At 47.3% G+C, this 26,076-nt stretch overlaps 1 protein-coding gene and 1 long non-coding RNA gene across 5 annotated transcripts in view; one reads left to right on the plus strand and one right to left on the minus strand.

Moving 5' to 3' along the window:
* Positions 1–1,376: 1,376 nt before the first annotated feature.
* On the minus strand, positions 1,377–11,048 carry LOC120369126. 2 transcript variants are annotated; one of them, XR_005582940.1, is made up of 3 exons: positions 10,291–11,048; positions 6,963–7,039; positions 1,377–1,615 (listed from the first exon to the last, which is right to left on the minus strand). It is a non-coding gene; the product is annotated as an uncharacterized LOC120369126 (long non-coding RNA). The 2 variants fall into 2 exon arrangements; XR_005582941.1 differs by lacking the exon at positions 10,291–11,048 and adding an exon at positions 9,142–9,967.
* The window catches only part of LOC120369125 (RING1 and YY1 binding protein), an 81,990-nt gene continuing 57,815 nt past the window's right edge, over positions 1,902–26,076 (plus strand). Inside the window, exons 1-3 of one of the 3 annotated variants that reach the window (XM_039482058.1) lie at positions 1,902–1,920; positions 11,941–11,991; positions 13,088–13,213. In XM_039482058.1, coding sequence (XP_039337992.1) covers positions 11,960–11,991; positions 13,088–13,213 — 158 coding nt within the window. In that variant the 5' untranslated portion in view covers positions 1,902–1,920; positions 11,941–11,959. Of the gene's footprint in view, positions 1,921–9,039; positions 9,157–10,598; positions 10,612–11,940; positions 11,992–13,087; positions 13,214–26,076 lie in introns of those variants that run through there. The other 2 variants (XM_039482057.1, XM_039482059.1) reach the window with 2 other exon arrangements.

Consider the following 26,076-nt stretch of genomic DNA (forward strand, 5'->3'; position numbering starts at 1 on the left):
TCAAACAACCCCCAATCTCTTCAAACTCATCATCAGAAGCCCGCTTCCCACAGACAAGGACACACCAACTCAAAGTGGCACCAGACCCTGCCAGAATAACAGATGCAAAACCTGCAGATATATCTTCACTGCTACAATGATCAACACCCTCCACAACACAGCTTTGAAGATCCATGGGTCCTACACATGCCTATCACAACATGTGGTGTACCTTATCAAATGCAATAAATCCCCCAATAACAACTAAGTGGATGAAACCTGACAATCACTACAATCTCAAATGAACTCTCACAGGAAAATATAAATGACAAAAACACTGTATCACCTGTGGGTGAACACTTTTCACAAAGTGATAGCTAACCTATCAGTCCTTATCCTCAAAGAAAACCTGCACAACACTTTCAAAAGACAAGCCTGTGAGCTTAAATTCATAACTTTGCTAGACACTAAAAGTCCTAGTCTTAGGCTATGGCTACACTTGTACTTCAAAGTGCTGCCGCGGCAGCGCTTTGAAGTGCTAAGTGTAGTCAAAGCGCCAGCGCTGGGAGAGAGGTCTCCAAGCGCTGACCGTACTCCACCTCCCTGTGGGGAATAACATACAGCGCTGGGGCTTTGACCACAGTGGCACTTTGCAGCGCCGCAATTTGCAGCGCTGGAGAGGGTGTGTTTTCACACCCTGCTGCAGCACTGCAAATTTGTAAGTGTAGCCAAGGCCTTAATAAAGACACTGGATTTACGGCTTATTACAACAGTTCGTAACCCATTGAGTCCCACCCCACCCCTCCTTTTTGTCTTTTGACTACAGGGATGCTAATGGGCCACTTCACTTTGAATGGTCTCTTATGGGCTAACTACTTATGCTAAACTATCTGTTCAACTGCATTTAGCTGTGACACTCCGATTACCTTTCCCAGATGTGAGGAAGAGCTCTGGGGAGCTCAAAAGCTTGTCTTTCTCACCAACAGAAGCTTGTCCAAAAAAAGATATTACCTCACCCACCTTGTCTCTGCTGTAGTATAGACATATCTTAATACAGACCCCCAAGTTCTGAGTTTGTTCCCAAATCCAGTGTAACAAATTCTTTTCTAAAATAAACCCACCACCAATAAACAAACAAATAAAAACAGCCATTTACAAGTGGTTAGGAATCAGGCTGTTGTGCACAACAAATCTATTCTCAGAAATTGCACACATCTGACGTAAAATTTAAAAAAATGCATATTTACCACATTGGTGGCTATTAAGCTTGAGTTAATATTTATATTTGGCATCAAATCCTATACACAAATACTGACTTTGTCCCCTTATGTTTCACACCAGTTTATTATTAAAACAGTTTATACTGACAGACTAGGTGCAGGAAAATAATCTCAGGATCTCTGCTCCCTGGGTTGCGGAAATCCACCCACGTTGCAGAAGCAATTAACTGGGTGCTGAGTTGGAGGGTGCAAGTTGTTGGTGTGCTCACAGAGCATCCCTTGCCAGCTGCTCCATGGAGAAGCCTGGACAGTAGACTTGGATCGTATCCCACTTTCTCAGCTGAAGCAAAGAAGCCAGAGCAGCTGCAGTTGCTTGCTACTGGGGATGAGAGATCATTCAATCAGGAGTTAAGTGGCTGCAGGGAGAGGGATTGGGAAGGCAGAGTTAGGTGCGTTGCTTAGATTTCTCTAGGGGGGATTCTTATATATTGGGGGGTTGGGAGGAGATGCCTTTGCTAGCATTCATCTCTCAAATGGTCAACATGACCTTTGTGAACAAAAGTGCACAGAAAGTGGTTATAATTTGTTAAACCTATCTGCTCATTTGGCATTTCTAATGTGCTCATCACCTGGGTATCTAGGTTCTTCATCCAGTGATTACCATAGAACAAAGATGGATCACTACTAACTGCAAACTGTTGGATCTTCCAAGATTAAGATGGTAATTTATGATTTGCATATATTTATCTATATTTTGCATGTATGTATATCAATATTTTAGTAGCACTTTCTCCCCCCACACATGACCCAAGAAAAGTCCTAATACAGGGGTGGGCAAACTATGGCCCGCGGGCTGGATCCGGCCCTCCGGCTATTTTAATCCAGCCCTCAAGCTGCTGGGGAGTGAGGTCGAGGGCTTGCCCCATTCCAGTGCTCTAGCCGGGGAGCAGGGTTGGGGGCCGCTCTACATGGCTCCCAGAAGCAGTGGCAAGGCCCCTCTCTGGCTCCTATGTGTAGGGGCAGCCAGGGGGCTCCACTCTGCATGCTGCCCGGACCCAAGTGCCGCCCCCACAGCTCCCATTAACTGGGAACTGCGGCCAATGGGAGCTGCAGGGGCGGCACCTGCAGACTGGGTAGTGCTCAGAACCGCCTGGCTGCGGCTCCACGTAGGAGCCGGAGGGGGGACATGGCTGCTGCTTCCAGGAGCGGCTTGAGGTAAGTGTCACCTGGAGCCTGTACCCCTGAGCCTATTCCTGTGCCCCAAACACCTGCCTCAGCCCTGATCCCCCTCCTGCCCTCTGAACCCCTCAATCCCAGCCTGGAGAACCCTCCTACACCCCAAACTTCTCATCCCCATCCCAGAGCTCGCCCCCCCAGCCGGAGCCCTCACCCCCCCCTTGCCCCAGCCCAGAGCTCCCTCCCACACCCTAAACTCCTCATTTCTGGCCCCACCCTGGAGCCCACACCCCCAACCAGAGCCCTCACCCCCTTCTGCACCCCAGTCCCAATTTTGTGAGCATTCATGGCCTGCCATACCATTTCTATTCCCAGATGTGGCCCTTGGGCCAAAAAGTTTTCCCACCCCTGACATAATCCGTGCTTTATTAACTACCAGGAATGCAAAGATCTGGCGTATCGTACAACTATTTAGTGGACACTGATTTGGACACGAAGCCAGGCACGGGAGTGGACAGCCAGGAAAGCAGAAAGAGTTAGGATCACTAGGAAGGGAGCAGCCAATGGAGTGGCTGGCTGAATATGAATAGCACACGTTTAACAATAACAACTGCAGTTGTGCCCAGAGGGCCCTGGATGTGTGCAATAGGGAAGTGGCAAGCTGGCTAGTTGGGGAAGAAGGGTATAAAGACAGCTCCAGGGGGAGGGAGAACAAGCTACAGAGGAGTCTTTCAAATAAATGATAGTAACATGGTGGAGGGCTGCCACTGTTTGATCTCAGAGCTGTCCCTAATGCGCGGCTTTAATTACACAACAGAGGTACAGGTTAGAAATTCAGAGTGGGTGTGTCTCAAATTTTAGGGTCTGTGGGTGACTGCTGGGCAAAGCCACCCTAGATCTAACTGGCATTGTTTGGTTTTGAAATGGGTGCCATAGATTTCACATGGGAGCTAAGCAACCTACCGCTTTAGCTCTTAACATCGGTAGTGCTGGAGTTCATAAAAAGAAGATGCTAAGTGACTTGTCCAAGGCCACATAGTAAGTCAATAACAGAACCTGGACTACAATACAGGTCTCCTCATGCTCAGTCCTGTGCTCTAGCCACTGTTGCATTTCAGTGAATTCAGAGGCAGGCTCTAGTGCTGCACTAGTGCTGACGATAGTCACAGTCTTACTCTCTGCACCTGGTTCCTCTCTCACTCTCTGTGTTAGAGGGTCTGTGTGGGTCTGCAGGAAATAGTGTCCTGTAAGATGTGGCAACATCAAGCTTCCTGCTGAAGAGTAACTATACTAGACAACCACTAGACTATGCTGCTTCTCAGTGAACCATTGCAGCCTTTCCATCCAGTCTAGGAAGCTAGAATCTACTAATTGCCACTTGAAGAGCATTTAATAAACTGGGAATAATTACCTCCTGTTGTATATACATGATTAAATGAAGTCACACTATGGTTAGGTTGCCAAGCTTTCAACATGTGACTATGAAAACATTATTTGCTAAGCAAGGAAGGTTTCCAGGGCAATTTACATAACGGATGTTGTAGGTTTTAGAAAGAAAACAATTTTCACTAAGAAAAAAAAATAACTTTTTGAGGAGATAAATTGCTTCCTATGATGTGCCATGGCTCCTTAGTACCGCTCAACAATAACTTATTCTTTGTTTGCAGAGACTGTCCTTTAGTATAGTACAGGCACTCTGAGTTAAATCTTTAGCGAAAAAACTCAAGCCAACATGAGATTTTTCTGGTATTTCAGAATGTGAGAGTCAAATTCTGCTCCAATCAACAATTGAATCAAAGTTCTGAAGCTTTTCAATTCAGTGTATTCATTTCTGATTATCCACTGACGTTCCTCAAAGTACTCAATCACACACACAAAACCTTTGGTATGATAGTGTTCTGGTTGCAGTCACCCTTGGCCCAGATTCACTGAAATCAATGGAAGTTAGGTGTCTAAGGGTTTGTCTACACTTGAAATGCTACAGCAGCACAGAGGCAGAGCTTCAGCTGCGCTGAATAGTACTTTAGTGTAGACAGTACAGAACTCTTCCAATCAGTGTAGGTAATCCACCTCCCTGAAAGGTGGTAGCTAGGTTGACAGAATTCTTCCGCTGACCTAGCGCTGACAACACCAAGGGTTAGGTCGGCTTACTACGTCACTCAGGGTTTGGCTACACTTGCAGGTGTGCAGCGCTGGGAGTTACAGCTGTCTTCGTACAGCTGTGTAGGGAAAGCACTGGAGTGTGGCCACATTTGCAGCATTTGCAGCGGTGTTGGGAGTGGTGCATTATGGGCAGCTATCCCAGCATTCAAGTGGCTGCAACGTGCTTTTCAAAAGAGAGGGGTGGAGTGTGACAGGGAGCGTGGGGGACAGAGAGAGTGGATTTTTGGAGCTGACACTGTGCGTCAGCTCCCTGCCTTGCAAGTTCCGATCCCTTCCTTTCTTTTAAGTTTGCCCAAGGAGATATCAGTGCAACCCTCAGCTCCTCTCACCTCCTCGTTCATGCTCCCTGTCTTGCAAATTCTGACCACTTCCCCATCCCTCATTCACTCTTAAATGCAAATAGCCTGCAGACCAGATAAGCAGCTGCTCCGACAGACTCCCTTTCCCCCCATCCCCCGCTCCCGCCGTGCTGTTTCTCTCCTCAAGCAAACACTAGCTGTGGACATTCATCCCCCTGCCTGCCTCATTCACAGCAAACAGTAGCTGTGTTTGTTTTTTACATAAGCAGCTCCGGGAGCCCCGAGTTCACAACAAAACAAAGAGAGGCATCATAACAAAACAAAGAGATTTCTTTAGTTAAAAGCATTACGGGAAAATTCCAGAGGTCAGTTACAGCGTAGTAAGATTAATCACTGTTTACACTGGCATTCCAGCGCTGCAGCACCAGCGCTGCAGTCGTTATTCCCCAGGCAGACGTGGAGTACAGCCAGCGCTGTAGCCAGGGAGATACAGCGCTGTACGTGCCTTGCAAGTGTGGACGGTGAGTGAGTTGCAGCGCTGTAAAGCCACCACCAGCACTGCAACTCTCCAGTGTAGCCAAGCCCTCAGTGAGGATTTTGCACAGCCCTGAACGCCGTAGATGGGTCGACCTAACTTTTTAGTGTAGATCAGGCCTCTATATCTTTGAGGATCTTGGCCATTGCGATTACTGGCACTACAGACCTATGGTACTCAGGGGTGTGAAAACTCTACACCTGAGCGACATAGTTATACTGGTCTAACTCCCCATGTAGAGAGCGCTATGTTGACAGGAGAGTTTCTCCTACCAACATAGCTACCGCTTCTGGGGGAAGTGGATTAACTACGGCCAGGGCCGGCTCTAGGATTTTTGCCGTCCCAAGCAAAAAAAATTTTTGGCTGCCCCCCCCTTTTTTTTTTCATGCCCCCCGGCCCCTCCCCAACTCCACCCCTTCTAAACCCCTTCCCCAAATCTCCAGCCCCGCCTCCTCCCCCAGGCGTGCAGCATTTCCCTCCCCATTGCTTCCTGGGTGCCCCCACGACATCCCACCCTAGCTCACCTCCGCTCCGCCTGCTCCCCCCGGTGTGCTGCCTCTTGGCTTCTCCCCACTCCCTCTCAGGCAAGGGAGGGCGGAGCAGCGGTGCATTCAGAGGAGCAGGCGGAGCAGAGGTGAGCTGGGGGGGGGGCGCGCAGAAAGTAACTGGGGATAGAGGAACCACTCCCCTGCTCCAGCTCACCTCCGCTCCACCACTGACGCCTCCCCCGAGCGCCCGCCGCTCGGCTTCTCCTCCCTCCCTCCCAGCCTTGCTGCACGAAACAGCTGTTTTGCGGGCGGCAAGCCTGGGAGGGAGGGGGGAGAAGCGGTGCAGCGGCACGTTCAGGGGAGCAAGCGAAGCGGAGGTGAGCTAGGGTGGTGGGGCACAGGAAGTAACGGGGGGTAGAGGAACTGTTCCCTACTCCAGCTCACCTCCACTCCACCGCTGTCACCTCCCCCGCCCGCCACTCGGCTTCTCCTCCCACCCAGACTTGCTGTGCAAAACAGCTGTTTCACGCACAGCAAGCCTGGGAGGGAGCGGGGAGAAGAGAAGTGGCAGCGGCATGCTCAGGGGAGCAGGCGGAGGCGAGCTGGGGCAGCGAGTTGGGGCGGTGGGGGCACTTTTTCCCCATGCCCCGGAGTCGGCACTTATGATGGCCGGCGCCAGAATGCCGCCCCTAGAAATGTGCCGCCCCAAGCACCTGCTTGTTTTGCTGGTGCCTGAAGCCGGCCCTGACTACGGCAATGGGAGGAGCTCTCCCGTTGGCGTAGTAGTGTCTTCACTAAGGTGCTACAGTGGCCGAGTTCCATTGGTGCAACTGCACTGCTGTAGTACTGTATGTGCAAACAACCTCACCATGTCCTTAGTGAATGTTGCAGTTACTGTTCCAACATAAATCCCTCACAAGAACATTAGCGCTATGATATAGCGCAAACAGCAAATATTAGGAGAACAGGAAATGCATCCAATGAAATGGGCTGTAGCCCACGAAAGCTTATGCTCAAATAAATTTGTTAGTCTCTAAGGTGCCACAAGTACTCCTGTTCTTTTAGGAAATAAGGTGATATTTCTCACATATATCCACATAACCTTAACTTTGTCCTGGTAGGGATGTTAGCATCCTGTTGTCTCAGTCCTTGGGGCTGGATGAAGAGGGAATTGGTGATCTGTATAAAGTACAAGAAAGCAATTTTCAGAAATCCCCTAGTGTATTGTTAGCCTCTTTAATTGTAATTGCACAGCTGGAAACAAGGAGGAGTGGTAGCAGTCTGTCAATCAGTAGCAATTACTGTGCAGATCACTGCTACTACACAGGCTGTACAAACAGGAATCTTAATTGGAAGTTATGGTGGGTCCAGATAACATGGAACTTTTCAGTGTTGCTAACTCCACTGATTTTATCACAAATCTTATATCTGGTGGTTTTCTTTAAAGCCACAGCTCCTGGAGTCATGTGGTTACATGAGAATCTTAACTTTCTTTTTTTTTTTTTAAAGTAATTTTCTAGCCCTAAGGGTTGTGGAAAAAACTTGAAAACATAATGCCTAAAGTCTCAAAAGCCAAATAAAAAGAACCCAAAATTTATTACTTTGTAAAATTATCATGATTTTTAGGGGCCTGACTCATGGTTTTTGAACCCCTGGGGTTGGTAATTCTGCTTTGTGTTCAGGATAGGTAGGATATTGTGGTGTTTTGAGTTTCTCTTGACATCCCTGTAGGCAAAGGGTTTAGGTTGTGAAATTCTCATGTGTGGGAAGGGCTAGGCGTGGAACTGGGCTGCAACCTTTGACTACTGAGAGGCCTGCTGCTCCATAAAAATACAATCCAAATCTGTTAAATTATACCCAGGGCTTGGCTGTGAATGGGCATGTGGGCAGGACTCTCACCACCTATGGATAAGCCTATGTCACTGAGGCTTTAAAGTGCAAAGCACAGCCACACTCTCGCCTTTTCCTGATACAAGCATATGCTACCTTAAGTCATTTACAAGAGTTTGTTTTTCTAAATCATGAAACAACACCCTTTTTTGGGTGCATTGTCACCAGCTGACTTCTCCAGCCCTGCCTTCCTTTGTCACTCTCAAGCCCTGCCTTCTTGCTGACTGATCTTTTTCCCTTTGTATTGCTGGGTATGGCTCAGTGCGTGCCACTTAAACTCTCCTAGGTTAACACCACAGGCTGTATAGTGGCACAGGTACGGCACTGCCATTGTGTCGCTATACCGTCATAGTGTAGCTGTGTCCTACATCAACAGAAGGGGATTTTCCATTGCTATTGTTAATCCACTTCTCTGAGTGGCGATAGATAGGGCGATGGAAGAATTCTTCTGTCAATCTACCTAGTTAGGTCAGCTTAACTAAATTGCTCAGGGATGTGAATTTTTCACACCCCTGAATGATGCAGCTAGGTCAATTTAAATTTTAAGAGTAGACCTGGCCCTCTAGACCATGTTGCATCCTGTGGTCTTGTCTGCACTAGCAAATTTTGGCAGCTGTAATTCTTCAGCAGTGGAGGCTGTTAATGTAGACATACATTTTTGCCAGTGCATCATCTAACCCTGGTAATGTGGTAAAAACGCCTGTGTACACTACACAGCTTCCACTATGCAGCTACGTCGGTGCAGAACTATGGTACTGGCTAATACCACTCTAGATGCACTCCTTTGCGTGTGCATTAGGGGAAGGGGAGGGGATGCACAGCTCATGCTGAATATACTACTCCCTATTCCCTTTTTGTTTTTAAAAAATGTCAAATAGTTCATGAGTCAACCATGAACAAATGTGAATGTCACTTTTGAAAAGCTAAGAAATTACAAATATGCCATAAAGGCAATAGTCAAGTATCTGTGTGGGTCTGTGATTCACCATGAAGAGCAATGGAGAGAAGAAAGAAAGTAGGTCAAGTCTGGACATCTTCAGAGGTGGCTCATGTACTCTGAGGGGGAAGTGGAGACTTGGGGCTCAAGTATGGATGCCTCTCCTCAGGAACTCACTACACTCTTTGCTTCTCTTTCCAGGCTAAATTCCACACTCCATTTCACCAGGGCAAATTCCATTGAAGTCAGTGAAGTTGCTTACGTGTGTGAGGACAGAGATTGGCCCCCTCTCTCCCCCGAGCTTGCTATGATACCCTTTGCAGGGTCTGAGGGAATGCGTGGCAGGGAAATGGGGATATACTTGCTCGGCTTTCCTATTAATGTCCCTTGCCTCTGAGATACTCAACTTTGCTCCCATGGGAGTAGACTCGCTTTCCCTTGCCCTGGGACTTACTGCATCATCCTTTGGGTGGGTACCTCCCCTCTCTCCTCCGGACTCACTGAACCCTCCTTTTGGTGGATGGGAGAGTGAGCAAATCTCCCACTGTTCTGGTGCACAAAGTCCCCTTTTCACTGGGCTGACTGGGGGTGAAGCTGGTCTTTCCTCAATGCCCTCTCCCAAGATCTCCCATCGCTAGTCCCTACAGGAAAGGAATGGGAGTAGATATCCTCTGTTTCTTGATCAGGACTCCCGTCTGCCTCTTCCCCCTGGGCTAGCTCTTGGCTTTCTGTGTGGGCTAGATATGGACACAGTCCCCCTTGCTTTCTCCCCATACTCTCTCTCCACTTGGCTGGACTCTTGACTTCGGGGACGGGGAGGACTCTTAGGGGACACAGTGTTTCACTCTTCCCTGGGCTCACTGTGGTCCCCTCTGGTTGCACTGGATGGAGGAGGGTTTGTGACCTTACTCTCTCTGAGGAAGCCCCTGTCCTCCCGGCCATGGGCTGTAAAATCTCTTTGGGTTCAGTGGGGGAGACCATCCCTTTCCTTCCCCTGGGCTGTTTTGTGCCCGTGATAGCGGAACTGGGTGTGGCACATTCACAGGTCTCCTCTCACAGGGGCTGAGATGGCTGTTGGGCAGTGTAGGCTGCTGCTGGCCTGTTTCCCCAGCCCAGGAAGGAGAGACTGCTGCACCTGCGACTTTCAGGGCCTTGCCCCAGGGCTTAGTTTTAGTCTTTCAAAACATAAAACGTTTAGGCAAAACCATCACAACACAGCAGTTGCAACAAGACACACCCTTTCCTTCAACCTCCCCTGCTTCAGGGCCTCCTGCAGAGCCCCTCACCTTCTAGAGCTGCCCCCAACTAACCTCTCCGTCCTTTATAGAGAACAGGGCTGGCTGGCCCCAGGCATCCCGGCTCCTTAAAGGGGCAGGCCACTGTGTTACAGCTGGAAACAAGCTGCCTTGTTGTCCCCCACCATTCCCATGGGGTGGCTCTACCCTGCTTTGGGTGGGTACAGACCCCACTGCACTGTCTATCAAGAGCGCCCTCTTCCCTGGGCTCAGGCTGTGCCTTCCCTGTTGGTTGGTTTAGCTTGTTCTGTACCTAGTCTCAGGAGCTCCCTTTCTCCTCTTCCCTCTCCTGGGTTACCTGGGCTCACCTTTGGGGAGGTCGAAGCTGGCTGTGGGACACAGTTCCCTCTCTCCTGTGGGTGGTGGCTGACTGGCTGGGGTGGGGAACACATTCCCCTCTCTCCTGTGGGTGGGCAGCTGGCTGGGCTGGGGTGGGGGTTGTTGGCTGGCTACATTCCCCTTTCCTCTTCAGGTGGGTGGGGGGGCTGGTTGTTGGGTGGGGGCACATTCCCCCCTCCGCTGTGGGTGACTGGCTGGTTGTGGCTGGGGGGCGGGGAGGGACATTCCTCCATTGCCTGTGTGTGGGTGGCTGAGTGGTTGTCAGGGGCACGTTTCCCTCTGCCCTGTGGGTAAGTGGCTGGTTGTGGCTGGGGAAGCCGGTTCCCCTCTCCCTAGTGAGTGACTGGTTGGGGGTGGGGGGCATGTTCCCCTAGGGGAGGCGGGGGGCTGGAGAGGCAGGTTTCCCTCTCCCCAGTGGGTGGCTGCTTGTTGGGGGGCACATTCTCCTGGGAGTTGGTGGAGGCAAGTTCCTCTCTCCCCAGTGGGTGGCTGGTTGTGGGAGGGCACATTTCCAGGGAGGGAGGCGAGGAGGCAGGTTCCTCTCTCCCTAGTGGGTGGATGGTTGTGGGGAGGCATGTTCCCCTGGGGTGGGGCTGGGGAGGCAGGTTCCTCTCTCCCTAGTGGGTGGGTGGTTGTGGGGGGGCATGTTCCCCTGGGGGGGACTGGGGAGGCAGGTTCATCTCTTCCCCAGTGGGTGGCTGATTGTGGGGGGGCATGTTCCCCCAGGGGGGCTGGCTACATTCCCCTTGGGGGTCACATTCCCCGGGGGGGCTGGCTACATTCCCCACTGGGGTCGCACACTGCCCTGTGGCTGGGGGGCTGGCTACGTTCCCCTCAGGAGGCACATTGCCCTGTGGCTGGGGGTCACGTTCCCGGGGGGGGGTGGCTACATTCCTCGGGGCACATTGCCCTGTGGCTGGGGCACGTTCTCGGGGGCACATTGCCCTGTGGCTGGGGGGGGGGGCACGTTCCCGGGGGGGGCTGGCTACGTTCCCCTCAGGGGCACCTTGCCCTGTGGCTGGGGGGGGCACGTTCCCGGGGGGGGGGCTGGCTACGTTCCCCGCGGGGGCACATTGCCCTGTGGCTGGGGTCACGTTCTGGGGGTGGCTACATTCCCCTCTGGGGGCACATTGCCCTGTGGCTGGGGCACGTTCCCGGGGCTGGCTACATTCCCCTCGGGGGCACATTGCCCTGTGGCTGGGGGGGCACGTTCCCGGGGGGGGGCTGGCTACGTTCCCCTCGGGGGCACATTGCCCTGTGACTGGGGGGGGCACGTTCCTCTCTCCCCTGCCGGTGGGTGGTTCGGGGGGCACGTTCCCCTCCCCCCTGCGGGCTGCCAGCGGGGGCCCCGCCGCGCTGCGGGTGGGTAGCTGGGGGCGCGTTCCCGTCCCTGCTCCCCTCCCTGGCGGAGCCCAAGGCCGGGCCGCCCGGATTGGCCGGGCCGGGCGGCGAGCTCCGCCCGCTGTCGCCGTGCTGTGGGTGGGAGGGAGGCAGCCGGGCTGCGCTGCTAGTCTGGAGCGGAGCCTGGCAGCGGCTGGAGCGTCGGCGGCGGCTGAGGAGCAGCCGGAGCCCGCTGGACCGAGTCAGCCCCGACCCGTCTCCTCTCCCTTCGCGCGCAGGGCAGGGGGGCCCCGATCCATGACCATGGGCGACAAGAAGAGCCCGACCAGGTACGGAACGAGCGGGCTCCCGGGGTCCGGCCAGGGGAGGCCCCGGGGGGGGTCGGCGGAGAGAGGCTCCTAAGATGGAGGGAGGGTGGCCGGCCGGGGTAGGGGAGGAGTGTGGGGCCTCCCCCAGCGGGCAGCTCCCCTCTTGTCTGGGTGCTGGGGGCGCCTAGGCCCTTGTGTGGCTGCGGGGGGGGCAGTGTGGGGGGGCTCCTAAGATGGAGGGAGCGGGGGGGGCTGTTTGTGCCCCTCCAGCCAGGTACAGAAACTCCAGCCTCTCCGCGGTGTGCGAGGGGCTGTTCGCGAGCAGCGAGGCGCCTAAGATGGAGGGAGTGTGCGAGGGCAAGAGGAGGAGGGAGAAGGGCTTGTGTCTCCTTGCTGCTGGTGCCAGGGCTAAGCTGGTGTGAGAGCAGCTATGGCGGCTCCTCTCCCTCACACAACACACTCTCCTCCGCTCCTCACTTCTCCCAGACAAAGGGAGATTTACCAAGGTGGAGGAGACACACAGACATGGGGGTGGGGGGAACACGCCTCCCAGCTTTTCAAGTCTCACCACCCACCTCTCTCCGAAAAAGGAGGCCGAGGGGGAGACGGGCTCCTCTTGCCTCTCCCCTCCCCTGCCCAAGTCTCGCCCTCCCAGGTTCACTGGGTAACCGCTGTTGTTTGTGTGAAAATCGATTGTCTGGGTTTAAAGATTGAGGGGAAACGCACCCCCTCTCCCCCCAGTTTCTTTCCTTCCAGGGTGTGTGTGGGCTGGTGGTTAGGTAATGCAGGGTGTGTAGTGTGTGTGGGGGGAGTTGGGTAAAGCTGGGTGTGTGGACGGGGGTGGGGGCGCAGGCTAGTGTAAAGCAAAGTGTGGGATTACTGCTTCATAATAGTACCCCCTCTCGCCTCCAAGAGCAGATATTTGATGACTCTTTAGGCAAGGAAGAGAAACAGAGTCTGGCGATGCAAGTTGAGAATTACAGAATGCACTGGATTTCACCGCTTGATAATATGGTTTCTAATGTGTGTGTTTTTCTTTTTCTCCTCCTCTCTTCCTCCTCCTCCTTTTTTCCTCCTCCCCATACACACATACGCACACGCACACTCTCTCCTCAAGGCCAAAAAGGCAAGCAAAACCTGCAGCAGACGAAGGCTTTTGGGATTGTAGTGTCTGCACCTTTAGGAACAGTGCTGAAGCCTTCAAATGCAGCATCTGCGATGTCAGGAAAGGCACCTCCACAAGGTATAGATATACATTAAAATATGTAGCTTTGCTTTTTATTTATTTAATCCATAATTATTCAGTTTTGTTGATTTTTACCTGCTACCTTGAAGTGGGTTCAGTATTTTATTTCCTTTAGAGGAAATAATCTCCCCTGTCCTGCGCTTAATACTGTGTGTTGTTTTAAATTCTGTTTCAATGCTTAAATAAACCTTGGACACAACTGTTTTGTAGGCATGGCACTGACCTGATGTTTTTTTCTATATGCTCCATTCGATGATGTAAAAAAGGCTCACTACTTTTTTTAACCTTTCAGTTCTGATTTGGGTGGATATTTCTCTCTGACATTTGGGGAAACAATTTTTGTTTTGTTGGAAATATTGTTATGCATTTTGGGGATAAGGGAAGTGAAGAGAAATAGTTGAAACTAAAGATGCCACAGAAACAACTTTTTTGAATTCCTCTTGTCTTGTTGATCTTTGAATTCCGATTGTCATTTGAAATGAGTTGGTTTTCCGCAGAAATTTAATATGGAAATGTATGTGGATTTCTGAAATCTTTAACTGTTGGTTCTTTCTGCATGATGGGAGTTTTCTCAAGATGGTGAGACTGCCATACTCCAGTTAAATGAGTACACATAATCACTCTCCCTGCCCCCCCCCCTTTTAGAAAGTTACTCTTGACTGTGTGAGTTAGGACTAGACTATGAACATAGAACTGCTTTTTTGTTTGAAAATCTCCTTTCAAATGCCTTTGACTCATTTTAATGTTTTTATATTTTGTACAAGTACATTCCTAAATTTGAGGAGTTCATATTTTTGTCTCCTTCTATTAAGGAAATATTATATTATTTTTTTTCAAAGTTTAAGACAGTGTTTTAAGTAAAACTCTTTGCATGCTGAGAGACATTTTCATGAGCAGACTTTCTTGAAGACTTCTAGTGCTTTGAGTTGATTGACAAAGGAGGCTAAAAATGTATTGTTAGTTTATTTGTACAATGCTTTGAACAGAAAAAAGTGCCTTATAAGTGCTAAGCTTTTTTTTTTTTAAATTTAGACCATGCTTTTGGGCCATTGAGCCTGTGGGTGACATGACCACTATAGCTATGTATAGTATTGTAGTACTCCACTAGGTATCTAGCATAATTTAATTATATTGAATGTTGATTATAGTGTGTGTATGCTTTACAGTAGGGTATTCTGAAAAGTGTTGAGCTAAATTGTCTTATCTGAATTTGATATATCATTCATTTAGATACGATAATATGAAGAATATAAAGCCATTTGCATGTGGACCTGAATCTTGTTCTGTTAGGCTCCAGTCCTGCAATTTAACCTGCACAGGTGGATCTCTTGAGTCTGGGCAAAGTGCTATGGGCTTCTGTGGGATATCTTAATGGATCCATCTGCAGGGTTAAGGCCTGACTTTACTCCTATGAGTAGTCCTGTTGAAATCAGTGAGTGTAATCATGGTCATAAGGTTGAGCATGTGTATAAGTGCTTGCAGGATGGGGGTCTAAATAAGACTAGGATTGCAAGTGTGGGTGGTGCATGGACTCACTTGGTGTATCCCTATGAGATCTTTTCAATTTGAGCACAGTACTGATATCCTTTTTGAGAAATGAAAATCCATATAAAACTTTTTTGAAAAGGATACATTTGAAAATGTTTGTTGAGCCAGAACGATTAGTCTTCCAGTTAAGAATGAAAAAATGTTTTGTAAGAGACAACTTTAGGTTAAGAAATGCTACATAAATTTGCAGATGTGATCATTGGGTCTAGAACATCATAGATCATTTTTCCATTAGCACTTTTTCTGGACAGCTTATTTTAATTTAGAATATATTAAGTTTCTGTGCATTTGAGTGCATTAAGTTTTTGTGTGCCGCTGTTTGATTTATGTTGTAGAATTTGAAAGTATGTATGGTACAGGATACTCTCTAAAAAAATCATAAAGTTTTGCTTCAGTGTCATTTAAGAATAGTCAACTGAAAGTAGTAGTCACTGTCTGTTGTGAGTGCACTTTTGTTTTTGTGCGTAAGTAGAAGACCTCAGAGGTCATAGTTCTTTATTGTGGTTTGGCTTTGAGTGTTACTGTATGTGACGTATAAGTCAATAGCTGGGAAACTCTTCAGAGTCTTTTTCATAAGTGACTAAGGAAATGTAGTGGTTATGGCTGACAATTTATTACTCAGAATACTTCTGTTTGATGACGAAATCTGTTTGAGTGATTTTATATAAATTTTATCCAGATAAAACTCTGGTTAACCTGAGAGATTGGATCAGAAATTTAAGATATAATTTGACAAATTGATGTCATTTAGCCATACTTACAGCTAGTGAGTTTCATTAAAGTTTGAAGTATTTTGCTTTATATTTACAAGTAATTTGGCAGATTTGTAATATTTTTTCAAAGACATGAAGAGAAGCAAATGTCTTTCATCTTTAACTCTGTGCAGTTGAAATGTGCCCAGTTTCAACAGATTTACATGGACCCAAAGTGACTTTTTTTTTTTAACCCCACAGTGAAGTCAGTGATTTGCTGTAGAATTTTTGTTTTCTGATTTGTGAACTACTTTAGACTTTAGCTAACTCTCATTGTGCACGTTTTTACAGACTTGATATAATCCTTGTCTGCTGTGTGGGAGGAGTGACTGGCTTCAGTGAGAAGTTTCACTTATTTTCTGATTTAACGTCCCTTCCCTAGGAGCCTAAAAGGAATTTTACATACAAATACAGTGACTTCCAAATTTGCTAATGAACAGGAAGAACCAAGATAGACTATTAATTATTAATCTGTACCTGAACAGAGTTTTTTTCAGTGGACCCCATGTAAATATTTAAGTTACGAAATAATATTTTTAAAATGCGTAGGTCCACATTCAGCCCGGGAGAATTCATAAATTTTATGGTTGGTTTAAACACATGATGTAAATTCTAGGGTAGTCATAATATGCAACCATTTACTTTCACAACTTATCTTCTCACTTTTTAACTTCTAAAATGTTATCTCCCTCTACTTCAATAAATTTATCTAGTATTGAGTGTTCTAAGGAATTTTCCGATAAACAGTAAAAGAAACAAAGGTGCAAATTACATACAATCCAACATTCATTTCAGTGAGGTGAAAACTTCAAAGCTGAATTGAGACAGAACAATAGTAACATCAAGCCAAGTAGGCTGAGGCTTTGTCTACACTGGGGTTTTTGTACTGGCATAGCCACATCAATGTGAACTGCCAGTGTAGGTGTGGTGCACGTGTGTAAAAGGTGACTTATGGTAACATGGCTTATCTTGGTTTCAAACCAGGGAAAGTTGCACTAGGGCAAGTCTGCTTGCATCTACTAAGGGGTTTGTGCTGATATAGCTACATGGTACCTAAAAAGAGATTAGGGCTTGAATAAAAACTTCTACTATTGGGGAGATTTGCTCAACACACACTACCCTTCCAGTATCGAATATTACTTCAAAATGTAGAAGGAATATTTAATCTGGACATTTTAGGGCCAGATTTTGCCCCCATTGATATTAATACGAGTTGTTTGTTTGAGGGCAGAGTTTAGTCCATTGTTTCTAACTAGTTCTCTTAAAGGTCCTGGCAGTCCTCTCCCTTTGTTTCTATTGCACATGTTGCATTCTCCCCTTCTCCTGGTCACTTCCCCTCCCAGCTGAGTGATCATACCTGAGAATCCTGCTGCCCCTGTTCATAATTAGTTTCACACTGCTGCTGGTACTCCCAGAAAAGTGGTATTTAGCAACAATAGTGATCATTCTCTGGGATTTTCCTGCTCAGGTGACTGGGGAAAATGTGGGAGGGTGATGGAGAAAACACAGAATGTCTGATAGTTTCCCTAGCTTAACCCTTTAGGATAGGCTCCTTGTTTGCTTCTCTGCTCCCAAAGCAGGGCTTTTCCTTTCAAGTTACAGAGATTGGCGTCTTCTCTGTACATGTGAAAAATGTGAGAGTGGAAATTTGCCATCTTATTCTTGAGAGTAAGTGACTTTTGAATAAAAGAGCAACAATTTGCCCCATAAATACCCTGAAGAGGGTATGTGTGTTATCACTAGTATTTGTAGACACAAGGTATGCACTTGGAGATCTGATTAGATATCTTCGTTGTACTTGGGGTAATACATGTTTGATATTAGGATCTTGATCTTATTTCTCATTTCAGTATAGTATATTCATAAAACACAGATTTACAATCCTTCCCCTACATCCTTATTTGGAAACAAATGGTTATGGATCATAATAAAAGCATTTGATACAAAATTAATAATCTGTAGTTGGGGACAAAAATCTAAATTACCAGCCTCCCTCCTTTTCTCTCCCCCCCCCCCCCCCGACTATTTCCCTTCCCCCCTTTAGAATGCATGTGGCTTCCAACCCATTTTTTGAAGGACATAAATCTCCAGCCTATCTGATTTAAAAAAACATTTCCCTTGTTCTGTATCGAATACACACACACACATCACTGTGTGGCTCTTTTTATTGTCAGTGCTGAGCTCATTGTAATAGTTGCTAGGTAGCCCAGCTCTGTTCTGGGAACGAGGGGCTGAACTCTAATTGTGTCCCATCCTTTTGACTTAACTGCTGGACCATCCTTTCCTGAAGATTTTTGTTTACCTCTATAGTCATGAGGTAGTTAGATGCAAGCTGCTTTCATTTAGCTCTCATTTAAGTGTCTTTCACATGTATTAAAATTCATTTGATTTTTCAACATAAGTATATTTCTATACTCTTAATATGCTACAGCTGTACCCCTGTAAAAAGGTTCTTCCTATTTTTAACTCCCCAACAACACTGGAGTTGGCAAACTCAGTGTGATTGGGGAGCTAAAAATAGGAAGAACCTTCCACAGATCTGGCATTGTAAAGCAGAAAATATTGGATGTTCACAAACGTGGCCTGAACCGCTCAGGTTTTTTCCCGGAGCTAAAAATCCAGCATCTCTGGGAAATAACTCTGAACAGGAAGTGTGTCCTAGTTATTGACATACACATAAGCACATCAGGAGACACCCCCAGATCCCCTCCCTGGATCTTTTTAGCTCCCAGCCTTGGGCATCTGAAATGCTACAGGTGATTAATACAGCAGGTGCCATCTGACTGGCAGAGATGTTTGTTTTCTACCTCCATTCCCTACTCCTCTCTTCCCATTTCTGAACACCTTATTCAAACAAAATAAATAGAGCTTTTGGGGTACATCTTCACTGGGAAAATGTTGTGTTTTTTACTGTGTTAGCTGACATGATAAAATCCTATTTTGGACACAGCAGTCTGTTAGCAGGATGTTAACAGGATGAGGTAAACGCTAGGGGGAAGCTGAAGGTGTAAAAGACATAACATTATTCCTAGTGAAAACAAGACGTTAGTTGCCCCCACGGGTTAGCCCCTGCCTCTGGCATTGACCCTGCTACTCCAGCACCAGATATAGACACTGTGGATGGCCCCCCTTCATCTTGGTTTGTCTCTTGTAAACAGGCCCTGCATCAGCTGGACACCAGCTCCCTCTGTGTGTCTATAGAGTCTTGTGCTGGAACTACGTGAAGGCAGAGGAATGCAAAGTCCCTTTCCGGGCATGCTTTCCTTAAACTGACTTGATTGTTTCACTTTCCTATGGGTTGATCAAAAATCTGGAAAGCTGATCAGATTTGAGAGTGGCTTCTTGCAGTGCACCCTGAAAGATCTCTTATGTGGGCCCTTTAAATTACAGGAACCCAATCTCACGTGGACCGGAAATAGGCAGCAAGTGTACACTATATAGGGTGACCAGACAGCAAATCTGAAAAATCGGGACGGGGTGGAGGGTAATAGGAGCCTATATAAGAAAAAGACCCAAAAATTGGGACTGTCCCTATAAAATCGGGACATCTGGTCACCGTAACACTATACCAAGTAGTTAGGAAACTACCAGATCCTGTCACCTCCTTAGAGCATGTCTTTTCTGCAGAATTAGCTTGCACTCATACTTGATACTCATTCTGATAGTCCTCCAGTGCCTTCCCACAATTCCACCCTGTGCGCCCAGAAGGACAGACAAGTTCTCCTACAATTCAGTAGGAAAGAGTCATAGAGCGGCTCAGCATATTGCAGCACAAAGAATCAGGAGATGTGCCATAGTGACACACGCACAGCTGAGTACAGCATCAGTGAGGACCTGGTAATGGGTATAGGTTTTCAGTGTGGCTGCTCACACCCAGGTTAGGCTAACCTGGGTGCTTAGACCTTAGTGCCGAACACTTGAGTTAATTTCATAGTGAAGACCTACCCTAACTGTTTTCATTTGGTAATTTGCTCCTCTGCATGAAACACATAAACTTATCTCTACATCTGTGTAGTCAGTCATGTCACTTTCACAATGATTAAACACTCTTTTTAAAGAGAGGAACCCAATAACCTACTTCGTGGGCATTCAGCTAGTTCTGTAGGTCAGTAGGTTTCCATTCCACAATGTAGGTCACCTGGAAGGTGTGCAGCGCTTCTATAATGAGTAGCTTTTGACCTGAAACAAAATTTATCCAGGCCATGCATGCAACTTTTTTTGTAGCAGTACTAGGTATAGCTTAGTATCTGTCTTTGTCCTGTTGTTCCTTTTCCTAAGGTACAGTAAAGAATTTGGGCTTTCCTGGATGGAAGCATTTTTATAAGAGGACTTGTGTGGATTTTTAAATTTTATTTTAAGTATTCATATTTTAGACAGACAGATAGGGACAACCTGTACTTATTGCTGCCTGGTTACTATTTAGTGCTCAGCAAAATCACAGAAACATCTATTTAATATTCTTTATATAATACACTAAGCAAATCTTCGGTATTCCAGAGGAGGGAGGAAATTGTGAAATTTTTGGCTTATCTCATCTAAGTCAACTCTATGGCTGTATGTGCTTACTACATCTGTCAACCTTTTGTGCAAATAAAATATTTCTGTGAACACACAACCAGTGCTCTACTCACACATCTTTAGTGCATCTATAAGCACAGCCAGTCCTTTCAGTTTATTTCCTAAACACAGCATCACCCCTTCCATAAAACAGGTGCAAATTAGAAGCACATTCTGGATATTGACATGCTAATAAGCTTGTCAACCATGTCAGTTTACATTGGGAATATAAGAATTCTAATGTTCAATTAAGGACTGAGAAAGTGGGTCTATTTTTCCTGGTTTTCACTTTGGACTCAGCAGTGGTATCTTCAGAAAATTCTGATAAATTTAGCTGTAGCCAGAGAAATTAAAACTGACACAAACATGGTAGAATTGGTTAAATATCTGGGTGCAACTCCCATCGTATCGTGGGGCATTTCCCTTTTGTCATAGGAGGTGTTGCCTGTGTTTCTGAGGCAGTGTACACACTACAGTGCTCCCTTTGCCAACAAAACTCTCCTGCTTTGCAGACAAAATAAAACCACCTTGGCAAGAGGCATAGAGCTTTTTGCGGCAAAGATATATCCCCAAGTGTCAGCATAGACACCGCGCTTGGTTATGTTGCTGTAAAATGGCCTCCAGGAAGGGTTCCACAGTGCCCATTCTGGCCGCTCTGGTCAGCAGTTCGAACTCCCCTGGCCTGCAGCCCGGTACACAGGCATTTGCCCTTCCCCTTTAAAGGCCCAGGAATTTTTTAAATTCCCCATCCTGTTTGCTCGGTATGGAGAGCTCACGTTGCATCTTCCCAGCTGAGCATGGTGGCTCCACGTAGCAAACGCTATTCCGCTTGAAGCACACGTGAGTCATTGGATTTACTGGCACTATGGGAAGAGGAGGCAGTGCAATCCCAGCTTCACTCCAGCCATAGAAACTTTGATGTCTACGGGCAGGTTTCTCATGGCCTGTTGGATAAGGGCTATGAACAGGACATGCAGCAGTGCTGTGAAAAGATAAAGGAGCTGAGGCAGGCGTGCCAGTTGGCAAGGGAGGCCAACCGTTGCTCTCGTGCTGCGCCGAAGACCTCCCGCTTTTATAAGGAATTGGATGCCATCCTCTGTGGCAACTCCACTTCCACTGCAGAGAGCCCTGTGGATACTTTGGTGAGGCTGGAGGTGGTGGATAGTAAACCTAACCCCAAGGAGAAAGTCATGGTCGAGGAGGTCAAATTAGAGGACGATGTGGAGCACATGGCAGGGTTGTCTGGTGGCACAGCGAATCAGGAGCTCTTTTCCACTCTGGAGGATCTAGCTAGTCCCAGCCATCTGTCTCTGGCACACATGATGCAGGAGAGGAGAGCCCTGGTAAGTGATCTTTTTGAGTTGATGCTGCTCTATTGTATGAGACTAATGTACAAGACTAGTTGTGTTTGAGTGTGCTCCACATTCCTTTGCGCAACTAAGCGGTGGAACAGCAGTCTGTTAATACACACTGAGATTTCATGGGACTCCTCCAGAGAGATCTCTAGGAAACTTTCCTGGAGGTATTCGCCAATCCTTTCCTGAAGGTTCCTTGGAAGAGCTGCTTTGTTCCTTCCCCCTTTGTAGGAAACTTTCTTGCACCACTCGGCAATCACTTGTGCAGGGACCAAAGCAGCACACAGGCAAGCAGCATAGAGTCTGAAGCGGAAAGCATGCAGGAGATGCATCCTTGCTTACCCTCAGGAGTGAGATATCGGCTTCAGTGACCCCTGCCTGTGGAAAATGGTGGCAGAATTTACAATATTGTCCCTAGTCGCCTGCACTGATGACCTTAAAAAAACCCACCTAGACCCTTTGCCCTATCGTAAATGTCCAACTCCCACACGAGCCGAACTCACCATGTTTAGGGCATTCGCAGAGATGTGTGCTTGCAAAGGGACAATGAGAAAGTGATCTGTATGTAAAAAGATGTGTAATTTACTATAATGATTCAATGCTATGTGTGAACCAACAATTATGCTTCTGTGTATTGTTTCTTGTGCTTCTGCAGATGTATAGGGTAGGCGTTCTCAAACTTCATTGCACCACAACCCCCTTTTGATAACAAAAATTACTACATGACCCCATGAGGGGCGGCCAAAGCCTGAGCCCCACCGCTCCGGGGGGCCAAAATCCGAGCCCAGCTGCCCTGGCAGGGAAGGCCAAAGGCAAAGCCTGAGCCCCATGACTTGGGTGGGGGTGGGGGGCCCAAAGCCCCAGGGCTTCAGCCCTAGGAGAGGGGCTGTAACAGAGCTCTGCCACCCATAGCTGAAGGGCTTTGGCCCCAGGCCTCAGCAAGTCTAACACCAGCCCCGGTGACCCTGTTAAAATGGGGGTGTGACCCACTTTGTGGTCCCAATCCACAGGTTAAGAACCACTTGTGTAGGGGGTTCCTGTGAAGGCCACACCGTCAGAACGCCTCTGCCAGATAAGGAAACTACCAAAGCGGTGCAAGGAGGACATGTTCCGAGAGGTGTTCCAATCCTCAGAGGCCGAAAAAAGAGAATGCAGGGAGGAAAGACTGGACAGAAAGGAGAGAGAAGCGCATTGTAAAGGGCTGGGAGTGGATGATGAAGGTGATGGAGGAACAAACAGAGATGTTGAAGTCCCTAATCATGCTCCAGGGAGATCACGTGTGCTCCCTCTTCCTCCCCGCCCCAGCCGATACAGAACTGCTTTCCATGCCCTTTCCAAACTCATCCCGCACATTCCTTGCAGCTTCCTTGACCATCTCAGGACTCTATTCACTCCACCCCTTTGGACAGCTTCCAAAATGATAGCTGGACTTACACACAGCTATGAGAGCCTACACTGCCCCTCACTGTTATCTCCCTTCCCATCAAACTGTGTGTGTGTGTTGTTAATTGTTATTTAATAAAAACAAACTCTGAAATATAGCCAATCTTTTGTCTCCTACACATGGTGATTTCTGTTGGTAGTAATACATAGTATCAGTTCGATCATTTTCTGACTATAAATCCCGGTCAGGAATCCTCACAATTTTCATGCAAGTTAACAAAGCATGGCAGAGTGCTGTATAGAAAGAGATGTTACTGGTGGTCATTATACAAATGTTGTTTCAAAGCCTCCCTGATTCAGATTCAGCCAGGCGATCCACCTCCATGCTCCTCACCAGGGGAAATTTTTCACCCTTAGCCTCACAAATATTATGGAGTATGCAGCAGGCTGCTATGACGATGGGAATGTTGTCCTCATTTAGATCTAACCTGCCATAAAGGCAGCGCGAGCATACTTTTAATCCTCCACTATCATTCTGCACCTGCTCAGCCTATTATTGAAGTGCTCCTTGCTGCTGTCCAGGTTTCCCATGTAAAACTTCATGAGCCATAGGAGTAAGGGATACTGTGGGTCTCCCAGGATCACTATGGGCATCTCAACATCCTCCACTGGAATCTTCTGGTCTGGAAAGAAAGTCCCTGCTTGGAGCTCTCAGTAACGGCCAGTGTTCCTGAAGATGCGTGCATCATGCATCTTTCTGGACCACCCTGCGTTGATATCAGTGAAATGACCCCAGTGATCCACCAGCGCCTGCAGTACCATAAAGAAGTAGCCCTTTCTGTTGACATACTCCATCACAAGATGGTCTGGGGCCAAAATTGGGATATGCGTGCCATCTGTCGCCCCTCTGCAGTTAGGGAATCCCACTGCTGCAAAGCCATCCTCTATTTCACGTACATTGCCCAGAGTCACTGTCCCTCATAGCAGGATGCCCTGTACACTTGCATTACCGCAGCCCCAACAGTCGATTTCCCGACTCCAAACTGATTCGCAACAGACCCGGTAGCAATCTGGAGTCGCCAGGTTCCACACACTGATAATCACACGCTTCTTCACTGCTAGGGGATCTCAGGTTTTGGTGTCTTTGTACTGCAGTGCTGGGGCTAGGTCTGAACACAGTTCTAGGGAGGTGGCTTTCTGCATCCGGAAGTCCTGCAGCCACTGCTTGTCATTCCAGACCTGCATAACAATGCAATCCCACCGCTCAGTGCTTGTTTCCTGAGCCCAAAAGCAACGGTCCACTGTGTTCATTTGCTCCATGAATGCAAAAAGTAATCTGGTGTTGTTTTTTCCATGGCACACAGGAGGTCAGGCAACTCTGATTCCTGTTCAGATTGGGAACTCATGATATACTGCATGACCAACTGCGATATTTTTGTAACACTGACCACAACAGTAGAGCCGTGCGGATCCATCTTTTCAGACAGAGATGGCGCGCGCACAGTGAACAGGGGCCCTTGAAAAATGCCATGAAACATAGTTGGTAAACCATAGAATGCTGCGACAGAAAGAACTACATCATGGGATGTTGTGCCTACACCCATGATGCGCTACGATCCACTCTGCCATCCCAGAACTCCCAGCTGCAGAAGGTGGCAAGTAGCACAGTGGGATAGCTACCCACGGTGTAATGCTCTGTGTCAGTGGTAGAGCACCAAGAGTGGATGTGCACCACCGACAGAAGGAGCGTAGTGTGACCATGCACAAGTGGTGTAATTATACCGTTTTTTGATTATTGGTTTAACTTGCATCAACAAAACTCTGTAGTGTAGACAAGGCCTGGAAGTAGAAGTGGGCCCGGTGTGTCCATGGTCAGCACTCTTTTCACAAATGATTGTTGCTAGGAATACTTGAGACAAGGATATATCTACAGTTAAAGCAAGGAACGTGTGGTACTTAGGAGATGACCTGGGTTTGATCCCTGATTCTGCTAGGGCTTGTCTTCACATAAAGTGCTATAGCTGTGCAGCTGCACCAGTGGAGCCACACTGCTGTAGCACTTTGGTGAAGACGCTCCTACACCAACAGGATAGCCTCTCCTGTCAGCATAGTTACCTCCCCGCCCCCGCCATAGCGCTGATTTAACCTCCTGAGTAGATGGTATAACTGTTTCTATCAGGGTTGTGGATCTTTCACACCCCTGAGTGATGTAGTTATACTGATATAGGTCTGTAGTGTGGACCTGGCCCTAGTCTTCCTTCCTACTTTTGCCTCTGTACAATGGTGATCACTGTCTGTTACAAGGGAGTTGAAGCTTAATATTTGTAATGCACTTTGAGATTCACAGCTTGGAATTGCAGTAGGAGCACAGGATTTTTTTATTTTATTTTTGAGCTGATACATTTCTGACAGATATGAATTTAGATAACTATGTATCTGATCAAAGTTTATAATTTATGGTGTTTTGATGGGAAGCCTCCACTTTTAGGTAAATGTAGCAATGTATTTTCTTTATCTCCTTTACTGCCATTCTTAATTTGAAATTATTGAAATCCCCAAGAATCCTTTTTACAACTTGTGTTCAAATATGTACACAAGTTTTAGCTGCTTTAAAGCCCATAGTATCCTTTTAGACTATCTTTTTTTTTTTTTTTAAAGCTTGCTCCACTCCTTGTAATGCACATAAGGTAGTTTGCATTCTGCTTGGGGACAAACAATGGATAAATGCTTAGACTTGTGGGTCTTTCACCAAGCAGGACTATATTCTTCAGTATTTAAGAGTTATGATAGATTTCTTTGTAGCACGCAGAAGTGCTGAATGACATGAATTATCTTGCCTATGATAAAACCGTCGTCTTCAGATTTATAGTGAGTAAACATGTGACTGCGTGGAATCCGAAATACTGTTTATTTTCTGAACTAAGTTGGTGGATTCATTTGTCCAGGGTTGACATATACTGGGAGATGTTACATAAAATATTCAAACATAACAGGCAGAGTAATTTAACCATTATTCATTCTAACAGATTTGGTTAGGAGATGTAGATGGACCCAGATTAATTTGTTTGAATTATTTTACAAAAGTTCTGCAGGTTTGGAAGTTGGGACCATCAGCTGCTCTAATTTGAAGGCAGACTAGAGGTCTAATCCTGCTCCTTGTTAAACCTGTGACACAATTTGCAATGACTTTAGTGAGTGTAGGGTGGAGGCCTATGTGAATATAAAAATGTTCTATATGTGGTTAATAGTAAAGTAATATAAATTC

The sequence above is a fragment of the Mauremys reevesii genome, linkage group 7 (assembly GCF_016161935.1).
Source record: "Mauremys reevesii isolate NIE-2019 linkage group 7, ASM1616193v1, whole genome shotgun sequence".
Classification (NCBI taxonomy): domain Eukaryota; kingdom Metazoa; phylum Chordata; order Testudines; family Geoemydidae; genus Mauremys; species Mauremys reevesii.